Source organism: Dreissena polymorpha, chromosome 8 (assembly GCF_020536995.1).
Source record: "Dreissena polymorpha isolate Duluth1 chromosome 8, UMN_Dpol_1.0, whole genome shotgun sequence".
Lineage (NCBI taxonomy): Eukaryota > Metazoa > Mollusca > Bivalvia > Myida > Dreissenidae > Dreissena > Dreissena polymorpha.
Window position 1 is genome coordinate 73917876 of NC_068362.1, and position 25822 is coordinate 73943697.

At 38.0% G+C, this 25822-nt stretch overlaps 1 protein-coding gene across 19 annotated transcripts in view; it reads left to right on the forward strand.

Annotated features, from left to right (window-relative positions):
• Positions 1 to 25182, forward strand: part of LOC127841979 (TATA box-binding protein-associated factor RNA polymerase I subunit B-like) — a 49410-nt gene extending 24228 nt beyond the window's left edge. For all 19 annotated transcript variants that reach the window (XM_052371216.1, XM_052371212.1, XM_052371211.1 and 16 more), the window contains 10 exons: positions 85 to 193; positions 484 to 627; positions 2063 to 2175; positions 3169 to 3265; positions 4748 to 4880; positions 6706 to 6871; positions 13474 to 13520; positions 17476 to 17548; positions 19193 to 19257; positions 23440 to 25182. In XM_052371216.1, the coding sequence (XP_052227176.1) occupies positions 85 to 193; positions 484 to 627; positions 2063 to 2175; positions 3169 to 3265; positions 4748 to 4880; positions 6706 to 6871; positions 13474 to 13520; positions 17476 to 17548; positions 19193 to 19257; positions 23440 to 24095 (1603 nt within the window). In that variant the 3' untranslated portion in view covers positions 24096 to 25182. The remainder of the gene's footprint in view (positions 1 to 84; positions 194 to 483; positions 628 to 2062; positions 2176 to 3168; positions 3266 to 4747; positions 4881 to 6705; positions 6872 to 13473; positions 13521 to 17475; positions 17549 to 19192; positions 19258 to 23439) is intronic.
• Positions 25183 to 25822: the final 640 nt, after the last annotated feature.

Sequence of the window (25822 nt, forward strand, 5' to 3'; positions counted from 1 at the left end):
AGTTCACCCTTCATGAAATTTGTTCAGAAAATTTGTTCTAATGATATCTTGAGTTGCACAGAACAGCTAAGAGAGTCATTTCAGAGAAAAATTCAAAGGCACGACTGATAAACCGAGAGTTAAAAATGTACTTGGCCGTCGGAGAAGAAAAAGGACAATGGGAGCCGCAAAAAAGGATGCTGATAAACAAAGTGTAATTGCTTGTTTAATATTTAATGCATATCTAATTAAGAAATATCAGCTGTCTGCACACAATCTGAATCATTCTATCATGTAATAGTGGTTTGTGCCAATAAGGTCATTAATTGTTCTTGGTTTTAGCAGAGGGCATCATTTATACATAAAACTTTAATGCATACAAAGTCAAAATTGGCTCTTTTACAATTTGAATTCAAATTATATCCTATTTAAAAAAATGAAAATATTAATTCAATCATTCCACTACAATAAGACACAATAAGAGAAAATCTATTTGTTTTCTAGGAGAGAGACATCATGAATGAGGCGTTAGAAGGCGAAGAATTTGACGAGGATGAAAACCCACTCGAGAAGACAGCGGCCACATCTGACGAAGATTGGAGCACTGGAGAGGATTCGGACACAGACAGATACTGGCAAACAGGACGGGTAAGAGTTCTGCTGTAGTGGCCAGGGGACACAGACAGATACTGGCAAACAGGACGGGTAAGAGTTCTGCTGTAGTGGCCAGGGGACACAGACAGATACTGGCAAACAGGACGGGTAAGAGTTCTGCTGTAGTGGCCAGGGGACACAGACAGATACTGGCAAACAGGACGGGTAAGAGTTCTGCTGTAGTGGCCAGGGGACACAGACAGATACTGGCAAACAGGACGGGTAAGAGTTCTGCTGTAGTGGCCAGGGGACACAGACAGATACTGGCAAACAGGACGGGTAAGAGTTCTGCTGTAGTGGCCAGGGGACACAGACAGATACTGGCAAACAGGACGGGTAAGAGTTCTGCTGTAGTGGCCAGGGGACACAGACAGATACTGGCAAACAGGACGGGTAAGAGTTCTGCTGTAGTGGCCAGGGTTTTCACTGGCTCATAAAAAGTTGTCACCATGAAATTTCCTGGTATTGAAATATAACATTGTTATTGTTTATTTTGGGGCCTTTTTGTGTGCACAGTGGTGACCTTTTATGCTCCAGTAATATACCAAATGATATTCCATGCAGTAGAGATTAGCACAGTTAACAATAATGATGCCAGCAATAAAATTTGTCACTTGAAAAAAATGGTTGCCACTTTTGCAAAATTGTTGCAAATGGCCATAGATTAACCCCTGTGTGCGCGGACATTTATCAATTGAACTTACTGTTCTGCTGATTAGCTGTTTTTATCCCCTGCCAGAGGGATATAGAATTGGCGTTGTATGTCCGTCCGTCAGCCGGTCAATCTGTCTCAAAACATTTCAGGGCTATATCTCATAAACTAGATCAGATATCAACATCAAACTTCAATGGGAGTATGGATATCAACAAGGATAAGTGTCAGTTCAGTATCAGATGTGTCAGTATCAGTTTAACCTTTTACCACTTTGTTATGCAATTTGATGCATATGTAGACATTAGAAAATCAAATTAAACTAAGTTTAAAAGGCTTCATTTCCAACCTAAATACATGTATACTGATTAGCAGCATACAGCATAAACTCTGAACAGGCTGCTAGTTACGCATAGGCTGTTCCGGTTCTAGGCTCGTTGCATGTAGCCATTAACACTTCTGTGTTCTGGTTCTAGGCTCGTTGCATGTAGCCATTAACACTTCTGAGAGGGAAAGGCTTAACCCTTTGTATGCTGGGAAATTTGTCGTCTGCTAAAATGTCTTCTGCTGAATTTCTAAAATTAGCATTTTCTTTCATTTTTTTCAAAGAATACTATCAGAATAGCAAACAGTTTGGATCCTGATGAGACGCCACATTCTGTGGTGTCTCATCTGGATCCAAACTGTTTGCAAAGGCCTTTTAAATTCGGTTCCAGCACTCAAAGGGTTAAATGCTAGTTTGAGGATGTCTTTGATTATTAATATGTGCGGTTTCAGCCTGTCTTGGCACACAAGAGTGTGTACAAGATAAAGATGATTACCACAATCAGCGTCTGCTATCTTGGGCTCATGTACACGAATCCACTGGTCACAGTAGCGGATGTCATAAGGTTTGTTTGTTTACTTAACATTGCTTGCCCTTTTTTACAATTTCTGAGTGTTTAAAGCAGCAAGCCAAGCTGCTCACATGCTACTATGCAAGCATGGCTTATCTAAACAGGTGACTGGTCCTATGGGCACAAAATCATGCTAGCTACGGACAATTGCTTTACTGGAATTGAGAATGTATGAATGAAATCAAAATTAGTTCTGTAAGACATGTAAACAATTACCAGCTGTGTTCTTTTTTATGCCCCCTTCTTTCGAAGTGAGGGGGTATATTGTTTTTGGCCTGTCTGTCTGTCTGTCGGTCGGTCCATCCGTCCGTCCGTCGGTTATTGTATATGTGTGTCTCAAAACTAACCTTGGTAAAAGTTTTGCAATAACAAGGTTTAAGTTTTGCAATTACTTTTGCATTATTGAAGATAGTAACTTGATATTTGGCATGCATGTGTATCTCATGTAGCTGCACATTTTGAGTGGTGAAAGGTCAAGGTCATCCTTCAAGATCAAAGGTCAAATATAAGGCTTCAAAGCAGCGCAGTAGGGGGCATTGTGTTTCTGACAAACACATCTCTTGTTTTAGCATTAAATTGTTTCAGTTTGATGCCATCAACATGTAATACCTATCACAACCTCCTATCATGGTCACTTTTCTTAACAGTCATTGTACAAGCGATCCACAAGAAGGGTGGGTGGCGCAGTAGCAGTATTTAATTTATCGAGAAAGGCCATTCTGAATGGTGATAATGTTATCAATATGCTAGAATAGTACGGTAAATTATATAAATGGAAATTGTATTAAGCACTACTGAATGAAAATCATTTATCTTTGGAAACTGCAAAGGTTGTCACCATAGTATACAATAGCTGAATATGTAATGTTCAGAACATAAGCAATGAACTCTTGAATTAAGTTGGCAAATATTTCCCAAATGTTCCAGGTTCAGAACATAACTAATCAACTCTTGAATTAAGTTGGCAAATATTCCCCAATGTTCCAGGTGGATCCGGTCTGAAGCAGTTCCCTACACGAAGGCTGTATTCCTCATACCAGAGGAAATGCATTTCTGCAATGCAGACTGGAGGCTGTTTGGAATGGTATAAACAATAGACAGTCTATTTGTGATATAAAGAATAGCGTAGTCTATGTGTTGTCTACAATGGTAGCATTCTATTGTTTAACTTTCTTATTTTGGGCAGATTTGTTAATGCTGTAAATGCTCCTTTGTTTAGAGAATTTTACATTTATTCCTCATGAATATATCAATGAAAATGTTTGTTTTGCTGAAAAAGACAAAATCTGTTAAATTAAGTACCAGACTGCACCCTCCATTGGGTTATCAAAGAGTCTTCTCAGTATCCTTACATCTGGTATAAAACATCTACTTTATAAAACATTTTACTTATGATCTCCCGACATAGGCGGAGGGATATTGTTTTGGCGTTGTCCGTTTTCTTTCGTCTGTCCGGCAGTTTTGTGTCCAGAGCCATATCTTGGAAGTGCTTTGGCGGATTTCATTGAAACTTGGTATGAGTATATATATATATATATGTGTGGATAAGAGGATGATGCACGCCAAATGGCATTGTACACCATCTGTTAATAATGGAGTTGTGGCCCTTTGTATCTTGAACAAATGACTTTTTGAGTGTCAAATATAACACTTTTGTGTCCAGAAGCATATTGGCGGTGGATATCAATTCAATGAATTTGCTTGTTTAAGATAAGTTGTGCTAAGCTTCTTGTTGTTTGCATGAAAGTGATGATCATGTACAAAGAAGGGTCTCTAAGCTTTTCATGTTTGTTTCTTTAAATCAGAATCAGCTGATCGATCATCCAAAAATATAAACCTGCTCTAGCAGTCAATTTGATCAATTCCTTTGACTGGCTGCTGTATGAGGTTGGAATGTTATACAAATAATGGTATCTGTTCAAGTATCAGGTGTTACACAAACCAGTATAAGAAGATAACAAAATTTTATACAAATGAGTCACGTTCTGAGAAAACTGGGCATAATGCTTGTGCGTAAAGTGTTGTCCCAGATTAACCTGTGCAGTCCGCACAGGCTAATCAGGGACGACACTTTACGATTTTTTGACATTTTTGGTTTAAGTGGAGTCTCTTCTTAGCCAAAATCCACTTTAGGCGGATAGTGTCGTCCCTAATTAGCCTGTGCAGACTGCACAGGCTAATCTGGGACGACACTTTACGCACATGCATCATGCCCAGTTTTCTCAGAATACAACTCAAATATACTTTCAGACAATACCAGGATTTAAAACATTATTCATTTGAGCCTTACTCTGTGGAAACTCGGCTTCATGCATGCATAAAGTGTCATCACAAATAAGCCTGTGCAGTCTGCACAGGCTTATCATGAGACGACACTTTCACATTTATGGAAATTTTAGTTTAACAAAAATCCTGTTAAAACGGAAAGTGTTGTCCCTGATAAGCCTGTGCAGGCTGTTCCAGGGTCACACTGTGCACATGCAATAAGCCCAGTTTTTCCAGAACGAGGCTTATAATTAGTTGTAAAACATGTCACACATATTTAGCTGTCACACGTGTATTGCAGGGAGAAGTCCCCTTCCAAGGTACATTCCGTGTTGAGGTTGGCCGGATTGCCTTCTTCTTGGGGCTCGATGACTTCCCAGAATTCCCTTTCAAATTGCTTGTGCACAAATACGTCATGCAGCTGGATTTACCTGGTAAAGGTCTCCATATTATTTTGCTCTCAAATAGGGGAAAGCAAACATAGAAAATTGCTATGTTCATATTTTTCGGGGTAGCAAGCAGAATTTTGATTCAATGATTATTTTTCTACACCATTTTCACGCTCCATCCAGTGCTTTGTTTTGGTGCAAGTTCTGGGGACCTAATGACCTGAATATATATTGACCATCACCATATGGTGGACATGCATATATTGTCAGGTTGTTTCACTGCAATTAGTTTTCAAAGAGTTATTGTCCTTTTCATTACATATTTCACTACATTACACATTTTGTTTGTGACATTTCAAAGGAAGGCATATAGTTTCTGCAATGCCCGTAATACTGTCTGTATGTTTTCAATTTTTCGTTCTCTCTTTCTCTTACTCATGCAGTTTTTAGGTGATTGTCACCAAATTCTGAAAGTTAATTAGCATAAAATTGAGGTCAAGTGCAATACTGAGCCTGCTGCTTATCCTAACCAGGCACTTAGAACTTATTGATGTCTGCCTGACCGCATGTCAAATCTCTCAGCCATAATTTTGCCATATTTTTGTTTGATTTCGATACAATTTGACACAAATGGAAATAATTATTACAACTTGTCACATGTTACAACTTTTCACATGTTACACCTATCTCCCTAAATGTAAGGTCAAGGTCGGTCTTAGAGGTCATGGGTCAGTGTAGGTCGGTCTTAGAGGTCATGGGTCAAACTTGGCCATAATACAGCTTGGCCAGACTGTAACTTTGACAGTAATCTACCATAGAAGACCACCATAAGGCAATTTATTGTTGCATTATAACCTTATGACCTCAAAGGTCACAGTCAAACTTGGAGGTCAAATATTCAATTAGACTATTAAGAGCTTGTTTTACACAAAAGCAGAGTTTATCTTAAAATTAGAATGTGGAGGCATATGGACACGTGTCTCTTAATTTTGAATATTCTTGTTTGTTGCTTTATTGCATATTTGTTTGTTTGGTTTGTAAAAAAAATGTTTTCTTTGATTAAAACATTCTTTTGTTTGTGCTTGTACCATTTTTGTTATATTTTTTATAGCTTGTAGCTTGGACATTGTTACATTTGTATTTATTATGCCCCCCTTCGAAGAAGAGGGGGTATATTGCTTTGCACATGTCGGTCGGTATGTCATTCTGTCTGTCGGTCCGTCCACCAGGTGGTTTCCGGATGATAATTCAAGAACGCTTGGGGCTAGGATCATGAAACTTCATATGTACATTGATCATGACTCGAAGATGACCTCTATTGATTTTCAAGTCACTAGGTCAAAGCTCAAGGTCACGGTGACCCAAAATAGTAAATGGTTTCCGGATGATAACTCAAGAACGCTTATTCCTAGGATCATGAAACTTGATAGGTAGATTGATCATGACTCGCAGATGACCCCTATTGATTTTCAGGTCACTAGGTCAAAGGTCAAGGTCACGGTGACCCGAAATAGTAAAATGGTTTCCGGATGATAACTCAAGAACGCTTATGGCTAGGATCATGAAACTTAATAGGTACATTGATCATGACTCGCAGATGACCCCTATTGATTTTCAGGTCACTATGTCAAAGGTCAAGGTCACAGTGACAAAAAACATATTCACGCAATGGCTGTCACTACAACGAAGAGCCCATATGGGGGGCATGCATGTTTTACAAACAGCCCTTGTTTTATTACAGTTGTGTAAGTTTGTTTTAACATTCTAATATCCTTTGATCATTTGTCCTTGTATATATAGTTTGATAGTTTGAAACTTTCTTGTGTCTTTTGTTTGTTTATTTGTAATATTTTCTTCTTTTTTTTATCAGCTGAGGTTCACGGCTACGCCATGAATGTCTATGTGATGTTTCAACAAAGCTTCGAGTTCAGGCCCTCTTTTAAATTCAAGTATCTGCCGGTGTGGGAGGGACTTGCCATGGCAACGGTTATAGTGATCTTGAAACTGATCTTCAACCTCAATGATCACTCTGAGCGGTGTGTAACAGTGGGGCTTGACTGTTGTCTTTTATTTTAATTTTAAGATAATTATTTGTATGCCCCCAAAGGAGGGCATATAGTGCTTGCACTGACCGTCTGTCTTATTTGCAGTCTTTTCTGGTTTTATGCTTTTTGCACATCCCTTTCAGTGCGGGAACCGAATTTTGAAGGCCTTTGCAAACAGTTTGGATCCAGATGAGACGCCACAGAACGTGGCGTCTCATCAGGATCCAAACTGTTTGCTATTCTGATAGTATTCTTTGAAAAAAATCGAAGAAAATGCTAATTTTAGAAATTCAGCAGACGACATTTTAGCAGAAGACAAATTTCCCAGCATGCAAAGGGATATAGTCGTTTTCACTTTGCTTCTGAGGGAGAAAGGGTTAATGATGTTTCTACAATGCATTTATTATTAAACATCAGGAAGCTATGTACAGTTTTCATCTTCATTGTTGTGTTTTGTCTTGATGACCTTTGACCTCCTGGTATGACTCTGTTGGCGTTTTGAGCTTAAACTGGTCCAAGCTGTATTACTCACCCAAATGTCTGCATTTGCATCTTGTTTATGCTGTGGTTTAGGTTTACCTGCAACATCTTCATGTCACTGTTTATTTTGCCCTAAGTAGGGGGACATATAGCAGTTGCACTGTCCATCCATCCGTCATGATCTTTATCTATTATTTTGGTGAATATATGGTACATGTATGTTGATTGTTTTGGCCTTGGACTTATTAAAAATAATACTTTTCCTGATTTTTTTTTTCAGAAATGCTTTCTGATGCCGACCTCATTTTTGGTGATAGCGCATTTAACACCTGTCTTCTTACTTCACAATTCAAGGTCACACTAAGAATTAAAGGGTCAAATTTACAATGAAAATTCTTTTCTTTGCTATTACAGTATCATTTATTGGTTGATTTTGGAATAACTTTGCACAATTGTAAACCACCATAAGGTGATGTATCAGATGTAAAAATCGCCCCCTACCTATAAGGTCAAGGTCACACTTTCAGGTCAAAGGTCAAATTTGACCCTTAAGCTGCTCGTTTTTTACATAAGTTGAGTTTTGAGACAAAAGTGGAATGCAGGGACATCTTTGCTCTATTGACACCTGTGTTCTCTTATTGCATGTATTCAATTTTATTATTTAAAAATTCTGTGTAACATGGATGTGTTACGCCTCTATATTACCATCAATGAATATTTACTGTCTTATAACGGTGAACAGCTATAAGACAGTTGTATGCCCCTTTTTGTACTAAAAAAAGTCATATTCAGGTTTGCTTGCAAGTTGTAAGATGTAAGGTAGGTAAAGGTTTGCTTGCAACTGGTAAGTGTCTCCTCCAGATATTTAATAGAAACTCCAAATATGTTTTGAGGATCATCATGCGAGGTCATATACCAAAGTCCATAACAATGACCTTCATTTAACTTAAAGCATAATTGGATCTAGGTCAAGGTCATGTCTGCTTAAACTATATTAAATGAATGTTTATAGTCAATAACTTCAGTAATGATGAAGATTTTGTGCTGAAAGGCTGTGTTTATGTAGGATAAATGCTGAGCATGAGAGAGAGATTGAATTTGTGACATGTGGTGTAAACATCAATGTCACTAAAAATAGAAAATTACTCAAATACGTTGAATTTGGAAGGATGTATTGTGATGTTATTTGTTATCTGTTTCCAAAAAATGCAATATCTGTAATTTACCATTCATATGGTGTGTTCCCTACGCTTACGTACATAAATCAAATCCAAACATATAATTGGCGTTCGCTTATTGTAAAGTAAATAAGGTAATTACATAGCTTCCCTTTGGAAATATGCTTGTAATTTAGGATGCCTTTTAATATAGACTTGTTTCAATTCTTTTCACCTTACATTTGGTGGTAAGAAAACTGCTTAAAACCATGGGCAATACTTTACTCCAGGGCAACAGATAAGGTTCGTTTTATCGTTTTTAAGATTTATATTTGACAGAAAACGAATTGAAATTAAAAATCAATCGTACAGAAAACGATTATGAAAATGGAAAACGAATTGAAATTGATTCTTCGTCATTTTAGTTGTTCCGTTTTCCGCCGTACCGCTTTTAATTATAATTAGTGTATTGCAACCTTTAGTGCGGCCATAATTTTTTCAGTTAGTTTCTATAGGCCGGTGTCAATTTAAAGTTACTTCAGCCAAAATAAGTTCGGGAAAAGGTTCTCTGTTAAACGCTGTCGGGTAAGGAAACTATCATAAACGGCGTGCGCACCCAATATTTTACAATTCGGTATGAGACCCAAACCGTCGGGAAAAGACATTGTGAAGAGTATACTATCACATTTTATAGCGCAGGTGGTGACAGATTCTGAAATATTCGGCTCAAAACACCGCTGAGATTCCGTGTCTCAAATTAACTAACACAATCGTGATCTCCACTGGCTTGTCATTGATGGAGAGGATTTGGCAATGTGAGTATTTTCTGAGACTGAAAGGCAGGAGTGTTGAAACTGATTGAAATTAAATGACTCATCATCATCCATTTGTCAATATACAATTAGTACTAATATTTACAAACAACCATTGCCACTGTGAATTTATAACTACTTAATTGGAATAAGAATTGGTGAGAATTATCAATATCCAAAAATGACACGCTAATCTGATCCAGAAATATATGCATGTTTTGATCAAATTGAAAAAAAAAAAATTGACAAATAGTTATGAGGGAAAAAACTAATTGTTGCAAAAAGCTTGCCGTGAAAACTAATTGACCCAAAATCTTATATGTTGCCCTGCTTTACTCTCTTTTTTTACATTAAATTTTAAAAGATTTGAAAATTTTCCAAAATGACCCTAGAAACTTTTCTTTGTGTAATTGCTAAATAAAAAATGTAATTTCACAAGTGTGGAAAATATGAAGTGTTGTTATTGCCGGATATGTGTTCAACTCCTGTGAGAATCGAAATAAGACTTGCTGCATTGGTGTTTATCTATTCGTACACAATATTTATTTACATTTTTAGTTGACAATCATGAAAACTTAAAATCAAAGTTTGTTAATTGATTCTCTTTTCAATTTTTTTAACCAATTCCTCAACACTTTCAGATATTTTCCATTTCTTATTTGACCTCTGTTACGAAGTAAAGATCAAGTGTTATGGTCACTTTGGTTAAAACTGGCCTTGCCGAAGGGGTCACGTCATTTACATAGACCTCTATAGTCAAATATATTCTGTAAGAATACAAGGTTTGGGGCTGAACATTTGATGAATATCATTGTATGGTGGTCATCTACAAAGTTTGATAAATGAAGCCTCTGGGGTCAAAATATGGCTAGGGTTGGTGGTACTTGTTTTACTTATATTGAAATAGATTCTTTTAAATGTAAACTACAACAACATTTGAGTCCACCAGAGGTTTTTAGCTCGACTATTATATATGAAATATATATAGTAGAGCTATCCTACTCGACCCGGCGTCGGCGTTTCCGTTCCATTAGCGTGCAAATGTTAAAGTTTTCATACTACCCCAAGTATTTTCATTGTCCCTAGACATATTGCTTTCATATTTTGCATACTTGTTTGCCAACATGACCCCAACCTATAATCAAGAGCAGACAACTCTATCAAGCATTCTGTCATAATTATGGCCCCTTTTCCACTTATAATATGCAGCAAATGTTTAAGTTTTCGTACTACCACATTTATTTTCATTGTCCCCCCCAAATTATTTTTTTAAACATCTAATAAATTACCAGACCCCACATTATTACCCCCTCTCACCCCACCACCCCCTACCACCCCCAACCCCCCCCCCAATTTTTTTTTAACATCTTATAAATTACCCCACACCACATTATACCCCCCCCCTTTCACCTCCCCATCTCCCCACCCCCCCCACTCCCCCTACCCCCCCCCACCCCCCTACCCCCCCCACCCCCCTACCCCCACCCACCCCCCCCAAATTTATTTTTTAAACATCTACTTAATAACCACACCCCACATTACAACCCCCCTCTCACTACCCCCCCACCCCCCAATTTTTTTTTTAAACATCTAATAAATAACCCCACCCCACATTATTACCCCCTCTCACCCCCACCCCCCCTACCCCCCTCCATAACCCCCCCCCCCCCAATTTTTTTTTAACATCTTATAAATTTCCACACCCCACATTATTACCCCCCTCTCACCCCCATCCCCCCACCTCCCCCCCCCCCAATTTTTTTAAACATCTGATAAATTACCCCACCCCACATTATTACCCCTCTCAACCCCCCTAACCCCCCCCACCCCCCTCTCCACCCCCACCCCCCCAAATTTTTTTTTTTAAACATCTTATAAATTACCACACCCCACATTATACCCCCCTCTCAACCCCCTACCCCCCAACCCCCTACCCCCCCACCCCCCAAAAAAAAAAATTATTTTTTTAAAACATCTAATAAATTACCACACCCACATTATTACCCCCTCTCACCCCCTACCCCCCCCCCCTATCCCCCACCCACCCCAACCCCCCCCCCAATTTTTTTTTTAAAACATCTTATAAATTACCACACCCAACATTATACCCCCCCTTTCATCCCCCCTACCCCCCACTCCCCTACCCCCCCCCACCCCCCACCCCCCCCCATGTTTTTTTTAAACATCTAATAAATTACCACACCCCACATTACAACACCCCCTCTCACTCCCCCTACCCCCCCCACCCCCCCCCCAATTTTTTGTTAAACATCTAATAAATAACCCCACCCCACATTATTACCCCCTCTCACCCCCCCCCCCCAATTTTTTATGTCCCCCACTATAGTAGTGGGGGACATATTGTTTTTGCCCTGTCTGTCTGTTGGTCTGTCTGTTGGTCTGTTTGCGCCAACTTTAACATTTTGCAATAAATTTTGCTATATTAAAGATAGCAACTTCATATGAAGCTGCACATTTTGAGTGGTGACAGGTCAAGGTCATCCTTTAAGGTCAGAGGTCAAATATATGTGGCCAAAATCGCTCATTTTATGAATACTTTTGCAATATTGAAGATAGCAACTTGATATTTGGCATGCATGTGTATCTCATGGAGCTGCACATTTTGAGTGGTGAAAGGTCAAGGTCATCCTACAAGGTCAGAGGTCAAATATATGTGGCCTAAATCGCTTATTTTATAAATACTTTTGCAATATTGAAGATAGCAACTTGATATTTGGCATGCATGTGCATCTCATGGAGCTGCACATTTTGAGTGGTGAAAGATCAAGGTCATCCTTTAAGGTCAGAGGTCAAATATATGTGGCCCAAATCGCTTATTTTATGAATACTTTTGCAATATTGAAGATAGCAACTTGATATTTGGCATGCATGTGTATCTCATGGAGCTGCACATTTTGAGTGGTGAAAGGTCAATGTCATCCTTCACAAGGTCAAGGTCATCCTTCAAGGTCAAACATCATATAGGGGGACATTGTGTTTCACAAACACATCTTGTTTAAACATGTTATTAATTACCACACCCCACATTATACCCCCCTCTCACCCCCCACACCCCCCCCCCCCAACCCCCCCCCCCCCCCCCAAAAAAAAAAAATTTTTTTTTTTTAAACCTCAAATATATTACCACACCCCACATTATATCCCCTCTCAACCCCCCACCCCACAACCCCCCACGCCCTCCCCCCTAATTTTTTTTTTTAAACGTCTTATTAATTACCACACCCCACATTATACCCCCCTCTCACTCCCCCCTTGATCATGACTGGCAGATGACCCCTATTGATTTTCAGGTCACTAGGTCAAAGGTCAAGGTCACAGTGACTCGAAATAGTACAATGGTTTCCGGATGATAACTTACATTAGGTCAAAGGTCAAGGTCACAGTGACAAAAAACGTATTCACACAATGGCTGCTACTACAACTGACAGCCCATATGGGGGGCATGCATGTTTTACAAACAGCCCTTGTTTAAACATCATCTAATAAATTACCACATCCCACATCACCCCCTACCCCCCCCCCCCCCCCCCCCTCCCAAATTTTTTTTAATTTTTTCCATTTTTTATTTTTGAACGATCGTCTAATAAATAACCACACCCCACATTATACCCCCTCTCAACCCCCCCCCCCCCCCACACACACACACACACACATTATTTTTTTATTTATTTTTTTATTTTAAAGATCGTCTAATAAATTATTGAATATGAACAATTTCCCCATGATGGCTTATGTTATACTGTCAAGCACTCGAATTGTCGAGCGTGCTGTCCTCTGACAGCTCTTGTTTTGGTTTATTGTAAAAAACATAAATTTGTTCTAATACTGTCTCAGACCACCTGAAGTCTGTGTCATACAGAGTAAAGAATCTATGTGAACTCTACAGTTATCACACAGGCAATATTTCAATCTACACATGTGAGGTCAGTCGTTATATGTTTCAGCTGTGAGTGACCTAGGATCTTTAGCCCCTCTTGATTCTTCATTACAATTTTCTTTCAATTAGCTTACACAGCATCAGGGCATATTCCTCGCTGCTGAGACTAATGTATGTTGTCACTGCGCTCACCTTTTAGCCAAACCGCGCTCATCTTTTAGCCTAACATCGTGCTGTTTGTTTCAGAGTGATGTCTGAAGCAACTAGAGAGTTGAAGGACTTGTGTAGCACAGGTACAGTGTATATCAAACATATTCTGGGAAATAGTGTAGAATAATTGATGTTTTGTGATGGTGTCCAGGGCTTTTCATCAGGAAATTGGGAAGAGGCCCTAGCATTTCAAATTGGGAATTTTATGCGCGATAACTGATCATATTGGGAAGACCATGTTTTTAAAAGTTTTTGAAACATGGTCTTTTTTCATTGTGCAGAAGTATTAAAAGACACATTGTGGTGCATTCTTAATCATATTAGAGCTCATTGCTTTTAATTTGGGAAATGCCCAATATGTTCTAAGTAAAAAAAAAAGGTTTTAGTTTTTAGCTCCACTGGCCAGAGGCCAGAGGGGCTTATGTCATGGTCCTGTGTCCGTCGTGCGTGTGTGCGTCCGTCCATGCGTGCGTGCGTGAACTTTTTCTTTAAACATGTTCTCCTATAGTACTGGTCCAATTCTGATGAAATTTCTAAGGAATGTTCCTTGGATGAACCTCTTTCAAATTTGTTCAAATTATGCCCCTGGGGACAAATTTGACCCTGCCCGGGGGTCACACAATTGAAAATTTGCTTATATAAGGCCTATTTTGTAAAAACTTTCAAAATCTTTTCGTCCATAACCATTGGGCCTAGGGTTATCAAATTGGGTATGTAGAGACATCTATTAGTCCTCTACCAAATTTCTTCAAATTATGCCCCTGGGGTCAAATTTGACCCTGCCCCGGGGGTCACAAAATTGAACAAATGCTTATATAAAGCCTATTTTGTGCAAACTTAAAAGATCTTTCTGTCCATAACCATAGGGCCTGGGGCTACTAAATTCGGTATGTAGTGACATGTAATAGTTCTCTACTTAGTTTGGTCAAATTTGACCCTGCCCCGGGGGTCACAAAAATGAACATATGCTTAATATATCCACGGCCCGCGAAATCTCTCCGCATTTTACACTGGTAGATTCTGCCTAAGCATTTTTAAAACGAGCGATATAATTGGCTGTCGTTTCCCAATCTTCCAATTAAAATCAGTTTCTTAAAATGTGTTTGGTATTTCGTATGCAAATGGCGCTGTTGTGAAGTGAAAATTAAGATTATTGAAATGACAAATATCAACCGAATTAACGACTGACATCATGTAGTTTGATCGGAATAATGAAATGTGTTTGTCAACGAAAAAGACTACATTTTAGATACAAGAAACACATATTTTTTCTAGAAATGTGCACAGTGAATTTGTGTCACAGAAACCAGTGTTTCTGTTTGCATATTGGGAGTTCAGTCTACTCGCGAAGTAAAACAATTTAGAAGAGGATCTTTTGAACATGGAAATAGACAAACATGATTTGATTTATATGATAGTGGATCTGTGTATAATCAGATTCATATGCATATTCTGCTTTATTATGTTTGTCACGCTGTTCAGTTAATTGAAATAGCATTGAACTAAAGATTTGAAATGCAAGATTGAAAGGTAAACAAATTATATATATTAATTTAACTCAGTTTAATACATCATTAACACAAGAAGAACACTCAAGTGTTTTTGTTTATATTTAGTCCATTAACCTTGTTTGGATATAACATTTTATAAAAGAATTGTATTGTTTATTTGTTTTCACCAAATGGTTAGTATTATTCTTTTATGTTAACATTCTCAAAATTCTTGTTTTATTATAGGCCCTATTTATCAAAAAAAAAAAATGAATGAAATCATCTTATGATTTATAAACAGATTGCAAAAAATATTTGTTCAAGATAAACTTAACAACAAATTGTTACATTGAAATTAAGTGATTTTAATATTCAGTAGCAAAAAAGTAAGGAGAATCCAACTTAAAAAAGATGTATCTATTAAAAGTATATTCTACAAATGCCGTGAACAATCCCCTTGTTTATAACATGACTGCCGCTCAGTTTATTACTAGCAACCTATCAGAGAATAGGTCAGATACCTTATTTCAATACATATATGGCAATCCTAGTATTTTTAAAAAACAAACATGACAGGTAACCAATGTCAGATGGAAAAAGTAAAGGAAAGTTAGGTCAAGCTAATTAATTGTCATGATATTTTTTTAAACCTCACGCCATATGCAAGTAGTGTTGCCATGATCGCAACATCTTGATGAATTATAATTCATTTTTTTGTCATAAACATTTACAAACAACCTCTACAAAGTTATCATTTGTACTGCCTTTCGGCACTTCATGAACCTGAAAAACTCGTAACTTTATGTTTCTTCAGGCAAATATCTTCTTTGTACAATAAACAATTTCTTCACCACGTTAACAATCCTGCTACACTCACTTATGCCTCAAGAATGAAGTAAAGTTCAGGTGATCTACGTCATTAGGTATTTTGCATACGTCATGAACTATATAAGTAACAGAAACTTTGAAACATACAAACACTTTTTGGAATTTTGGAAAAAGATTCATGATTGAATGAAGGAACTTTCATTAATCTTGTAGAACATGCGTAGATTTTATCTTCAGCATCTAAAAATACGTGAAATAGAAAGAACGACAATATCTTTTGGAGAGATAAATGTACCTACGTTATAAGCAAAGGACCTGTTTTAGTCTGTTTAGTTAACACTGTTGTAACGTTTTCCATATATAAATAATGCACACCCTTCCAACTTTTAGCGCCCAGTGGGAAGAGGGATAGAAAGAGAAAGTCACATGCTTGCGTACATTTCAACCCATGCGCATTGCATGCTTTTTTCGCATAAAAAAACAGTGGAGCGATACAGGTCCACCATGGCCCTCTTGTTTGTTTTGTTTTTATTTTGGGAAATTCCTCTATCAATTTTCGGAAAAAAATGACCTTATTTTTAATTTGGAAGTAGCCGAATTTTGGCCTCTGTTATATAAGGGTGAAAAGCCCCGGTGTCTATTAAGGAAATAAGATTAAACTTCATAAGATTTCCTTGATTCACATGATTTGTAAGGAACTCAATGCAGATCCTGGCATTAATGAATGGACAAAATAAATTCTGAATAAAATGGAAGCTTTTATTTTCTTTCATGATGTTAACATGATACCTCATCAGTTTTGATAGATTTGCTGATTGTACTGTAACAACTGTCTGAACAACAATGTACGAGTCACAAGTCTTGTAAATACATACATTTGCTGTTATTACTGTTTGTCTGACTTCATCAAATGCAAGTTTGGGTATCAATCCAGACCGGCTTGTTCAATATTTTAATGGTTTGTTATACCCCGCCATAGGCGGAGGGATGTTGTTTTGGCGTTGTCCGTCCTTCCGTCCGTCTGGAGCCATATCTTGGAAGTGCTTTGGCGGATTTCATTGAAACTTGGTATGAGTATGTATATGGATAAAAGGATGATGCACGCCAAATTGCATTGTACACCATCTGTTAATAACGGAGTAATGGCCCTTTGTATCTTGAAAAAATGCTTTTTTGAGTGTCAAATATAATACTTTTATGTCCAGAAGCGTATTGGCGGGGGATATCAATTCAACGAGTTTGCTTGTTAAATCAATATAGTCTAGCGTCTAGAAAAAAGGCCTTGGCAAACAGCGTAGACCCAGATGAGACGCCGCATGATGTGGCGTCTCATCAGGGTCAGCGCTGTTTGCTTAGAGGAATTTCTGTAAGAAATTTCTAAATATAGAAATCAGTATACTAGAAATCCCTAATTTTGGAAATAAATTGATCCACTTTAGAAGGATGGGAGAGTCCACTGGGCATACATGGGATAAAATGAGTGATTTCTCTACCTTTCCCTTGATTAAATCCACAATAAAGACTTAAATCCGCAGAAATACTTGTGCTACTTTTGGGAAGTGATCAAGTGACAATGAAATCCACCTTATATAATTAAATGTAACTGTGCATATAAGAAAGTTTGGTAAGATTTAACGAATTGGTAACATTTTTGTAAATGTATCAATGTTTATGACAGTTCTTACATTGTATTGACCTTGAATCCATTGATATGTTTCAGGTGAGCCACTGTTTAACTGGGATGATTGGGTCAGACACTTGAAAGAGCGCCTGCAAACAGAAGAAAATGAAAAGTAAGTAAGAGAGAAAACTACCTATGAATGTTCTATTTTCACAACAAATCTTATTTTCTTTATCATTTTTAGCTCACCTGAGCACAATGTGCCCATGGTGAGCTTATGTGATCGCCTTTTGTCCGTAGTGCGGCGTCAACATTTGCCTTGTTAACACGCTAGAGGCCACATTTATTTCCAATCTTCATGAAATTTGGTCAGAAGATTGGTCTCAATAATATCTTGAAAGAGTTCGAAAATGGTTACGTTTGCTTGAAAAACAAGGCTGCCATGGGTGGGGGGCATTTTTCCTAATATGGCTATAGTAAAATCTTAATAACACTCTAGAGGCCACTTTTATTGTCCGATCTTCATGAAACTTGGTCAGAAGATTCATCCAAATAATATCTTGGACGAGTTCAAAAATGATGCCGGTTGGTTGAAAATCTAGGCCACCAGGGGGTGGAGCATTTTTTCTTATATGGCAATATAAAAACGTTAACACTCTAGAGGCCACATTTATTTTCCGATCTTCATGAAACTTGGTCAGAAGATTTGTCCCAAATATATCTTGGATGAGTTTGAAAATGGTTTTGGTTGCTTTAAAAACATGGCCACCAGGGGGTGGGGCATTTTTCCTAATAGGGCTATATATTGCTTTAGTAAATCTTATTAACACTCTACAGGTCACATTTATTGTCTGATCATCATGAAACTTGGTCAGACGATTTGTCCCAATTATATCTTGGATGAGTTTGAAAATGGTTCTGGTTGGTAGAAAAACATGGCTGCCAAGGGGGCGTAGCATTTTTCCTTATATAGCTATAGTAAAACCTTGTTAACACTTTAGAAGCCATATTTATTGTCCGATCATCATGAAACTTGGTCAGAAGATTTGTCCCCATGATATCTTGGACAAGTTCAAAAATGGTTCCAGTTGCTTGAAAAACATGGCCACCAGGGGACGTGGCATTTTTCCTTATATGGACTTATGAAACTTTGTCAGAATATTGGTTTAAATGATATTTCGGATGTGTATGAAAATGGTTATGGTCTGTTGAAAAACGTGGCTGTCAGGGTGTTCACTATAGTCATGAAAGTTGGTAAAAACATTTTGTTCTAATGACATCTTGGGCTGCACAGAACAGGTCAGTTCCTTTGAATCTCAGGTGAGCGACTTTGGGCCTTTCAGGCCCTCTTGTTTATGCCTTTTATCATGTTAATGATAATAGAATCATCCCGGAATAAGTTTTAAAAACCCACTTATCTGCAAAGGAAGCCCTTTAAAAATATATCAAAGTCACATAGCATTATAAGCCTTAATATTTTCATGAAACTATGGGTGAGCCTCTGTTTGTACCGAGGAATAAGTGGATTTGTTCAGAGTCTAGTGCAATTAGGGATAGTTCTATTAAAAAAGACAGCTTGTCACAAACCAAGAACATGTGTTTAACAAACACAGTTCCTTGTTTAAAATGACATGTTGTTGTTGTCTTAAGTTTATGTGATAGAAGTAATAATAAATATAAAAATAATAAGAATAATTATGTAAATAATTGAAAAAAAATCAGCTGATATTAATTTGATGTATGTCCGTATGCCGAAATTATCTTCATTTTGAAAAGCAATGAAATGTCATTTAAATCAATATTTCGTTATTTTCAGAAGTGAAGCAGCTATGCTCAAGAGCAACATTGATGCCATAAAGTACACCTGTAAAACCCCAAGATGTAAGCAGAAATAGTATAATGGAAATTTGTTCTAGCCCGCTCGCCAAAAGCGCGATAAAGAAGTCACGATGGTTGAGTGTATATGCATGATTATGTGCGTATGAGCTTGTCCGCACAGTCACTGTCATTCATTCGCACACTGATCACAATAGTTCACCATTAAAATATGAAATGTAGTGTCTAATACCAGTCTACCGGCCACAAAGGTCAAGGTCCCATTGAAAGATTAAAGTCAAAACAGATTGTTTGGACTGTAACTTTGTCTACCCTGGTGAGAACTTCAGTTGCAGCATGGCCCCATTTGTTAAATCCTTTTTATACACCCGTTTTAACGGGACGTATTATGGTTTCACCCTGGGCGGGCGTGGCGGCGTCCACAGCAGTGTCCGCTCTCTAATTCAAATATTTTTCATCCGATCTTCACCAAACATGGTCAGAAGTTGTATCTATACAATATCTAGGAAAAGTTCGAATATGGGTTATGCCTGGTCAAAAACTAGGTCAAGGGGTCACTTAGTGCATTTCGAGGATTTAGAATGGTGTCCGCTCTCTAATTGAAGTAGTTCTCATTCGATCTTCACCAAATTTGGTCAGAAGTTGTTTCTAAATGATATCTAGGGCAAGTTCATGTTTGGGTCATGCCGGGTCAAAAACTAGGTCACTTAGTACATTTCAAGCATTTAGCATGGTGTCCGCTCTCTAATTGAAGTAATTTTTATCCGATCTTCACCAAATTTAGTCAGAAGTTGTGTCTAAATGATATCAAGGTCAATTTTAAATATGGATCATGTCAGGTCAAAAATGAGGTGACGGGGTCACTAAGTGCATTTCAAGGATTTAGCATGGTGTCAGCTCTCTAATTGAAGTAGTTTTCGTCCGATCTTCAACAAATTTGGTCAGAAGTTGTGTATAAATGATATGTAGGTCAATTTCAAATATGGGTCATGCTGGGTCAAAAATTTGGATACTTAGTGCATTTCAAGCACATAGCTTGGAGTCCACTCTCTAATTGAAGTAGTTTTCATCCGATCTTCACCAAATTTTGTCAGAAGCTGTATCTAGACAATATCTACGTCAAGTTCGAATATGGGTCATGTCGGGTCAAAAACTAGGTCATTGGGTCCCTTAGTGCATTTCAATGATTTAGCATGGTGTCCGCTCTTTAATTGAAGTAGTTTTCATCCTATCTTCACCAAGCTTGGTCAAAAGTTGTGTTTAAATGATATGTAGGTCACTTACAAATATGTGTCATCTCGGGTCAAAAACTAGGTCACTAAGTGCATTTTAAGCATTTAGCATGTTGTCCGCTCTCTAATTGAAGTAGTTTTCATCCGATCTTCACCAAATTTGGTCAGAAGTTGTATCTAGAATATGTCTAGGTCATGTTTGAATATGGGTCATGAATATGGGTCATGTCGGGTCAAAAACTAGGTCAAGGGGTCACTTAGTGCATTTCTCTAATTATGCCCCCCTTCGAAGAAGAGGGGGTATATTGCTTTGCTCATGTCGGTCGGTCTGTCGGTCCGTCCACCAGGTGGTTGTCAGACGATAACTTAAGAACGCATACACCTAGGATCATGAAACTTCATGGGTAGATTGATCATGACTTGCAGATGACCCCTTTTGATTTTGAGGTCACTAGGTCAAAGGTCAAGGTCACGGTGACCCGAAATAGTAAAATGGTTTCCGGATGATAACTCAAGAACGCATACGCCTAGGATCATGAAACTTCATGGGTAGATTGATCATGACTCGCAGATGACCCCTATTGATTTTGAGGTCACTAGGTCAAAGGTCAAGGTCACGGTGACCTAAATAGTAAAATGGTTTTCGGATGATAATCAAGAACGCATACGCCTAGGATCATGAAACTTCATAGGTAGATTGATCATGACTTGCAGATGACCCCTATTAATTTTGAGGTCACAAGGTCAAAGGTTAAGGTCACGGTGACTCGAAATAGTAAAATGATTTTCGGATGATAATCCAAGAACGCTTTTGCCTAGGAACATGAAACTTCATAGGTACATTGATCGTGACCCGGAGATGACCCCTATTGATTTCAGGTCACTAGGTCAAAGGTCAAGGTCACAGTGACAAAAATCGTATTCACACAATGGCTGCCACTACAACGGACAGCCCATATGGGGGGCATGCATGTTTTACAAACAGCCCTTGTTGAAGTAGTTTTTATCCAATCTTCACCAAATTTGGTCAGAAGTTGTGTCTAAATGATATCTAGGTCAATTTCAAATATGGGTCATGCTGGGTCAAAAATTAGGTCACTTAGTGCATTTCAAGCATTTAGCATGGTGTCCAAAACCTTCGAATGGTCGCATCTTCACTCTTGTTTAATCTCAAGTGATCTAAATGGAAATACTGGAAATTAAGAGTATTCGGTGGTTTGATTCAACAATACATTATTATTTTGTTTATCTCTTTTGGTTGAGCTCAGGATTTTATTTTTTATAAAGATTCTTTATTATTGGATGAGATGCAGGAAGGGTAACCAATGGCTCTAAGTCAGGTATTTGTAACCTTTTCTGAAAGATATCTGCAAACTGGCAGTCTTTTCTAATTATTTGATAGTAATAAGCCAACAATATCAACTTTCATATTTCAGTTGTCGAACTATCTTAAGCTCTTAACCATGTTAAATAACAATTTAATTAATTATTATACACAATTATTCAAGTGGTGTGATTTATGACTGTTGAATCTGATCAATTATCATTAAGCATTGACAATTGTTTACAATACAGTTTCAAGCCTTTATAATGTATTTGAAATTTTACAAATTCTTTGAACTGGTAGTTACCAGTATATTTAGCTCCACTGGCCAGAGGCCAGCGGGGCTTATGTCACGGTCCTGTGTGTCATGCATCCGTCGGTGCGTTAACTTTTTCTTTAAACATCTTCTTCTCCTAAACTACAAGTTCAATTCTGATAAAACTTCTCACAAATGTTCCTGGGGTGAACCTCTTTCAAATTTGTTCAAATTATGCCCCTGGGGTCAAATTTCACCCGCCCCGGGGGTCAATAAATTGAACATATGCTTATATAAAGCCTAATTTGTGCAAACTTTTTAAATCTTCTGTCCATAACCATTGGGCCTAGTGCTACCACAGTTGGTATGTAGTGACATTTAATAGTTCTCTACTTTGTTTGTTCAGATTATGCCCCTGGGGCAAAGTTTGACCTGCCCCGGGGGTCACAAAAATGAACATACGCTTAAATAAGGCCTATTTTGTGCAAACTTTAAAAATCTTTTTGTCCATAACCGTATGGCATAGGGCTACCAAATTTGGTATGAAGTGACATGTTATAGTCTTCTACCAAGTTTGTCCACATTAAGCCCCTCGGATCAAGTTTGACCGTTCCCCAGGGGTAACAAAATTGAACATATTCTTATATTGGGCCTATTTTGTGCAAACTTCAAAAATCTTTTTGTCCATAATCATTATTTCCTATTTCTACCAAATTTGGTATGTATTAAAATCTTAAAGTTCTCTTCCAAGTTTTTTCAAATTATGCCCCTACAGTTAAATTTGACCCTGCCCCGGGGGTCACAAAAATGAACATATGCTTAAATAAGGCCTATTTTGTGCAAACTTTAAAAATCTTCTTGTTCATAATTATAGAGCTTAGGGCTACTAAATTTGGTATGTAGTGACATCTAATAGTCCTCTACCAAATTTGTTCAAATTATTCCCCTGGGCTCAAATTTTACCCTGCCCCGGGGTCACAAAACTGAACATAATTATGCGTATATAAAGCCTCTTTTGTGCAAACTTTAAAAATCTTCCTGTCCATAACCATTGGGCCTAGGGCTACCAAATTAGGTTTGTAGTGACATCTTAAAGTTCTATTCGATGATTGAATGAAGGAACTTTCATTAATCTTGTTGAACTTGCATAGATTTGATCTTCAGCATCTAAAAATATGTGAAATAGAAAGAACGACAATATCTTTTTGAGAAATTAATGTACGTACGTTATAAGCAAAGGACCTGTTCGACTATTCCTGGGCTTTTTAGTCTGTTTAGTTAACACCGTAGTAACGTTTTCCATGTATAAAAATGCTCACCCTTCCAACTTGCATTGCACACTTTTTTCGCATAAAAAAACAGTGGAGCGATACAGGGCCATCATGGCCCTATTGTTTCTGCATATTTTGTTTCAGACAAAGAATACAATGCACTCTTTAGAAAGTTCCTACAAGGTCCTTTGGTTGAAATGTCAGAACGCTGGAAACAAAGGAAATCAAATGACGGTTACCTTGACGACAGATTTTCAGATATTCTGGAAAACTGGGGTGTCGATGGAAATGATGAAACGCGACAAAACGAGCATCTAATTAAGAAGATTGAACAAGCTGGAAAACTCTTTAGGAATAGCACTGTTGAGCATATTGTCCATCCCAGTATGTTCTCTCTACACGGCACCATGGACTCGAGGTCGAATGAGCCTCAAGAGGATGAAAACGCTGACAACCAGAATGGTAGTCATGGTAACGCTAAAGCTTACTCCACGTTCACAAATATCAGTGACCGAAAGCACTTCAAAGCGACAATGGGCAAAATAGATGATGCGAGGCATGAGTCAGTTCAATTTGAAGGGAGCGCTTACAGCGAAAGCGTCTGCTACACGTGGCTGGTAAGCACCTGTGCGACAATGATTGGCTTGGAGAAGGATGAGCTTCAAGACGAGATTGCCAAGCTGGAAGCCATTGTTCTAGGTGACCCCGGCGGTGATCCAAGGCTAACACAATTTTTGATCAATCTGAAAAAAAGTGACAAGACACTGTTTCAGAAGTGGAACATAAAGAAGGGAAAGTAGTCAACACAGTGTTACTACTACTACTATTTTTAAGTTCACCTTACCACAACACGGCAAGGTAGTTTTCCCAATCATGGAACTTTGTCAGAATTTTTCCCAATGGTATCTAGGCCGAGGGTCAAACTTGGTCAAGTAGAGGAAAATGTACAGGGTTAAATTAAGGGAAAAACTTGTGGATACATAAGAGGCAACATTTATTGTCCAATCTTCATCGAACTTGGTAATAAGATTTTTCACAATGATACGGCTGTGTTGAAAACTGGGTCTTGTATGTTAAACTGGTAAATAGGTCATATTAAAGTAACAGTTTGTGTTCACTCCAGAAGTCACTTTCGTTTGAGCAATATTCATGAAACTTGCTCAAATCATTTGCTCTGATTTCTTGGCAGAGTGAGATATGGATTCGGTCTTCTGAAGAATGTGGTCACCAAGAGACAAATCAGTTTTCGTGATGTACCCATACTAGTAACAACCATTTAAACACTGTATCCGTCACACATTTTTCGCACTGATTACTAAAATTGCTTTGAACATTTACAAATTGTGTTGTTATGATGTCTTGTCTGTTTTCACCAAATGATTGCAGCTTGTTAAAAATCATGGTTGCCCTGTGTTTGGACAGTTTTGCCCTTTGAAGTCTTGTAAAACCTTGCGATGAATATCAAAACAATTTCGTTTCTTGGAGTCTCAGACATGACCTCTTGACAATGTAACCTTTTGTTTTCACTGGTATTTGTACTTTCCTAGTTGTGTTTTAATATAATTTGGGCTGTGCTCTGTGAAAATGGGATTTAATGCATGTCCATAGTGTCATCCCAGATTAGCCTATGCAGTCCACACAGGCTTATCAGGGCGGACACTTTCCACTTTTATGGCATTTTTCGTTTTAAGAAAGTCCCTTAGAAAAAATCCAATTAAGGCAGAAAGTGTCGTCCCTGATTAGCCTGTGCAGACTGCATAGGCTTATCTGGGATGACACTACGCACATGCATTAAACCCCCTTTTCACAGATCATGGCCCAAATCGTGTGTCATCATGCCCAGATGATCACTTCCCACAGTTTTACCAAATAAAGTGTCACATTTAACACATTTTAATTCTCTTTAAAAGGTGGGATCATGTAGTTGCCACTTTATCCACTCGTTCTGCGCTAATAATTTTTAAAGGAGGTACTATAGTGGGGGACATATTGTTTTCCCTGTCTGTTGGTCTGTCTGTTGGTTTGTTTGCGCCAACTTAAACATTTTGCAATAACTTTTGCTATATTGAAGATAGCAACTTCATATTTTGCATGCATGTATATCTCATGGAGCTGCACATTTTGAGTGGTAAAAGGTCAAGGTTATCCTTCAAGGTCAAAGGTAAAAAAACTAAATCAAAGCGGCGCAGAAGGGGACATAATGTTTCTGACAAACACATTTCTTGTTGCCGTCGATTTATAATGCAACAGTCAGTTTCAAATGATATTTTACATTTCTAATACAAGATGTTATAATGTTACGTTTCCATACACGATGTTATAAACTTATTTTCCGAACTTGTTCTTATGGGTGGGCTTGTTCATGTTGTCAGGTCATTCTGCATCATTGATTTTTTAAGGGTATTATTGACATTTAAATAATTATTTGTTTTCATAGATGAGATCTGTAGCACCAATAATCCAGATGGGAAAACATGCAGTATAGGCTTGACTGGCACATGTTATCATATAATTCTGCTTTCATGTC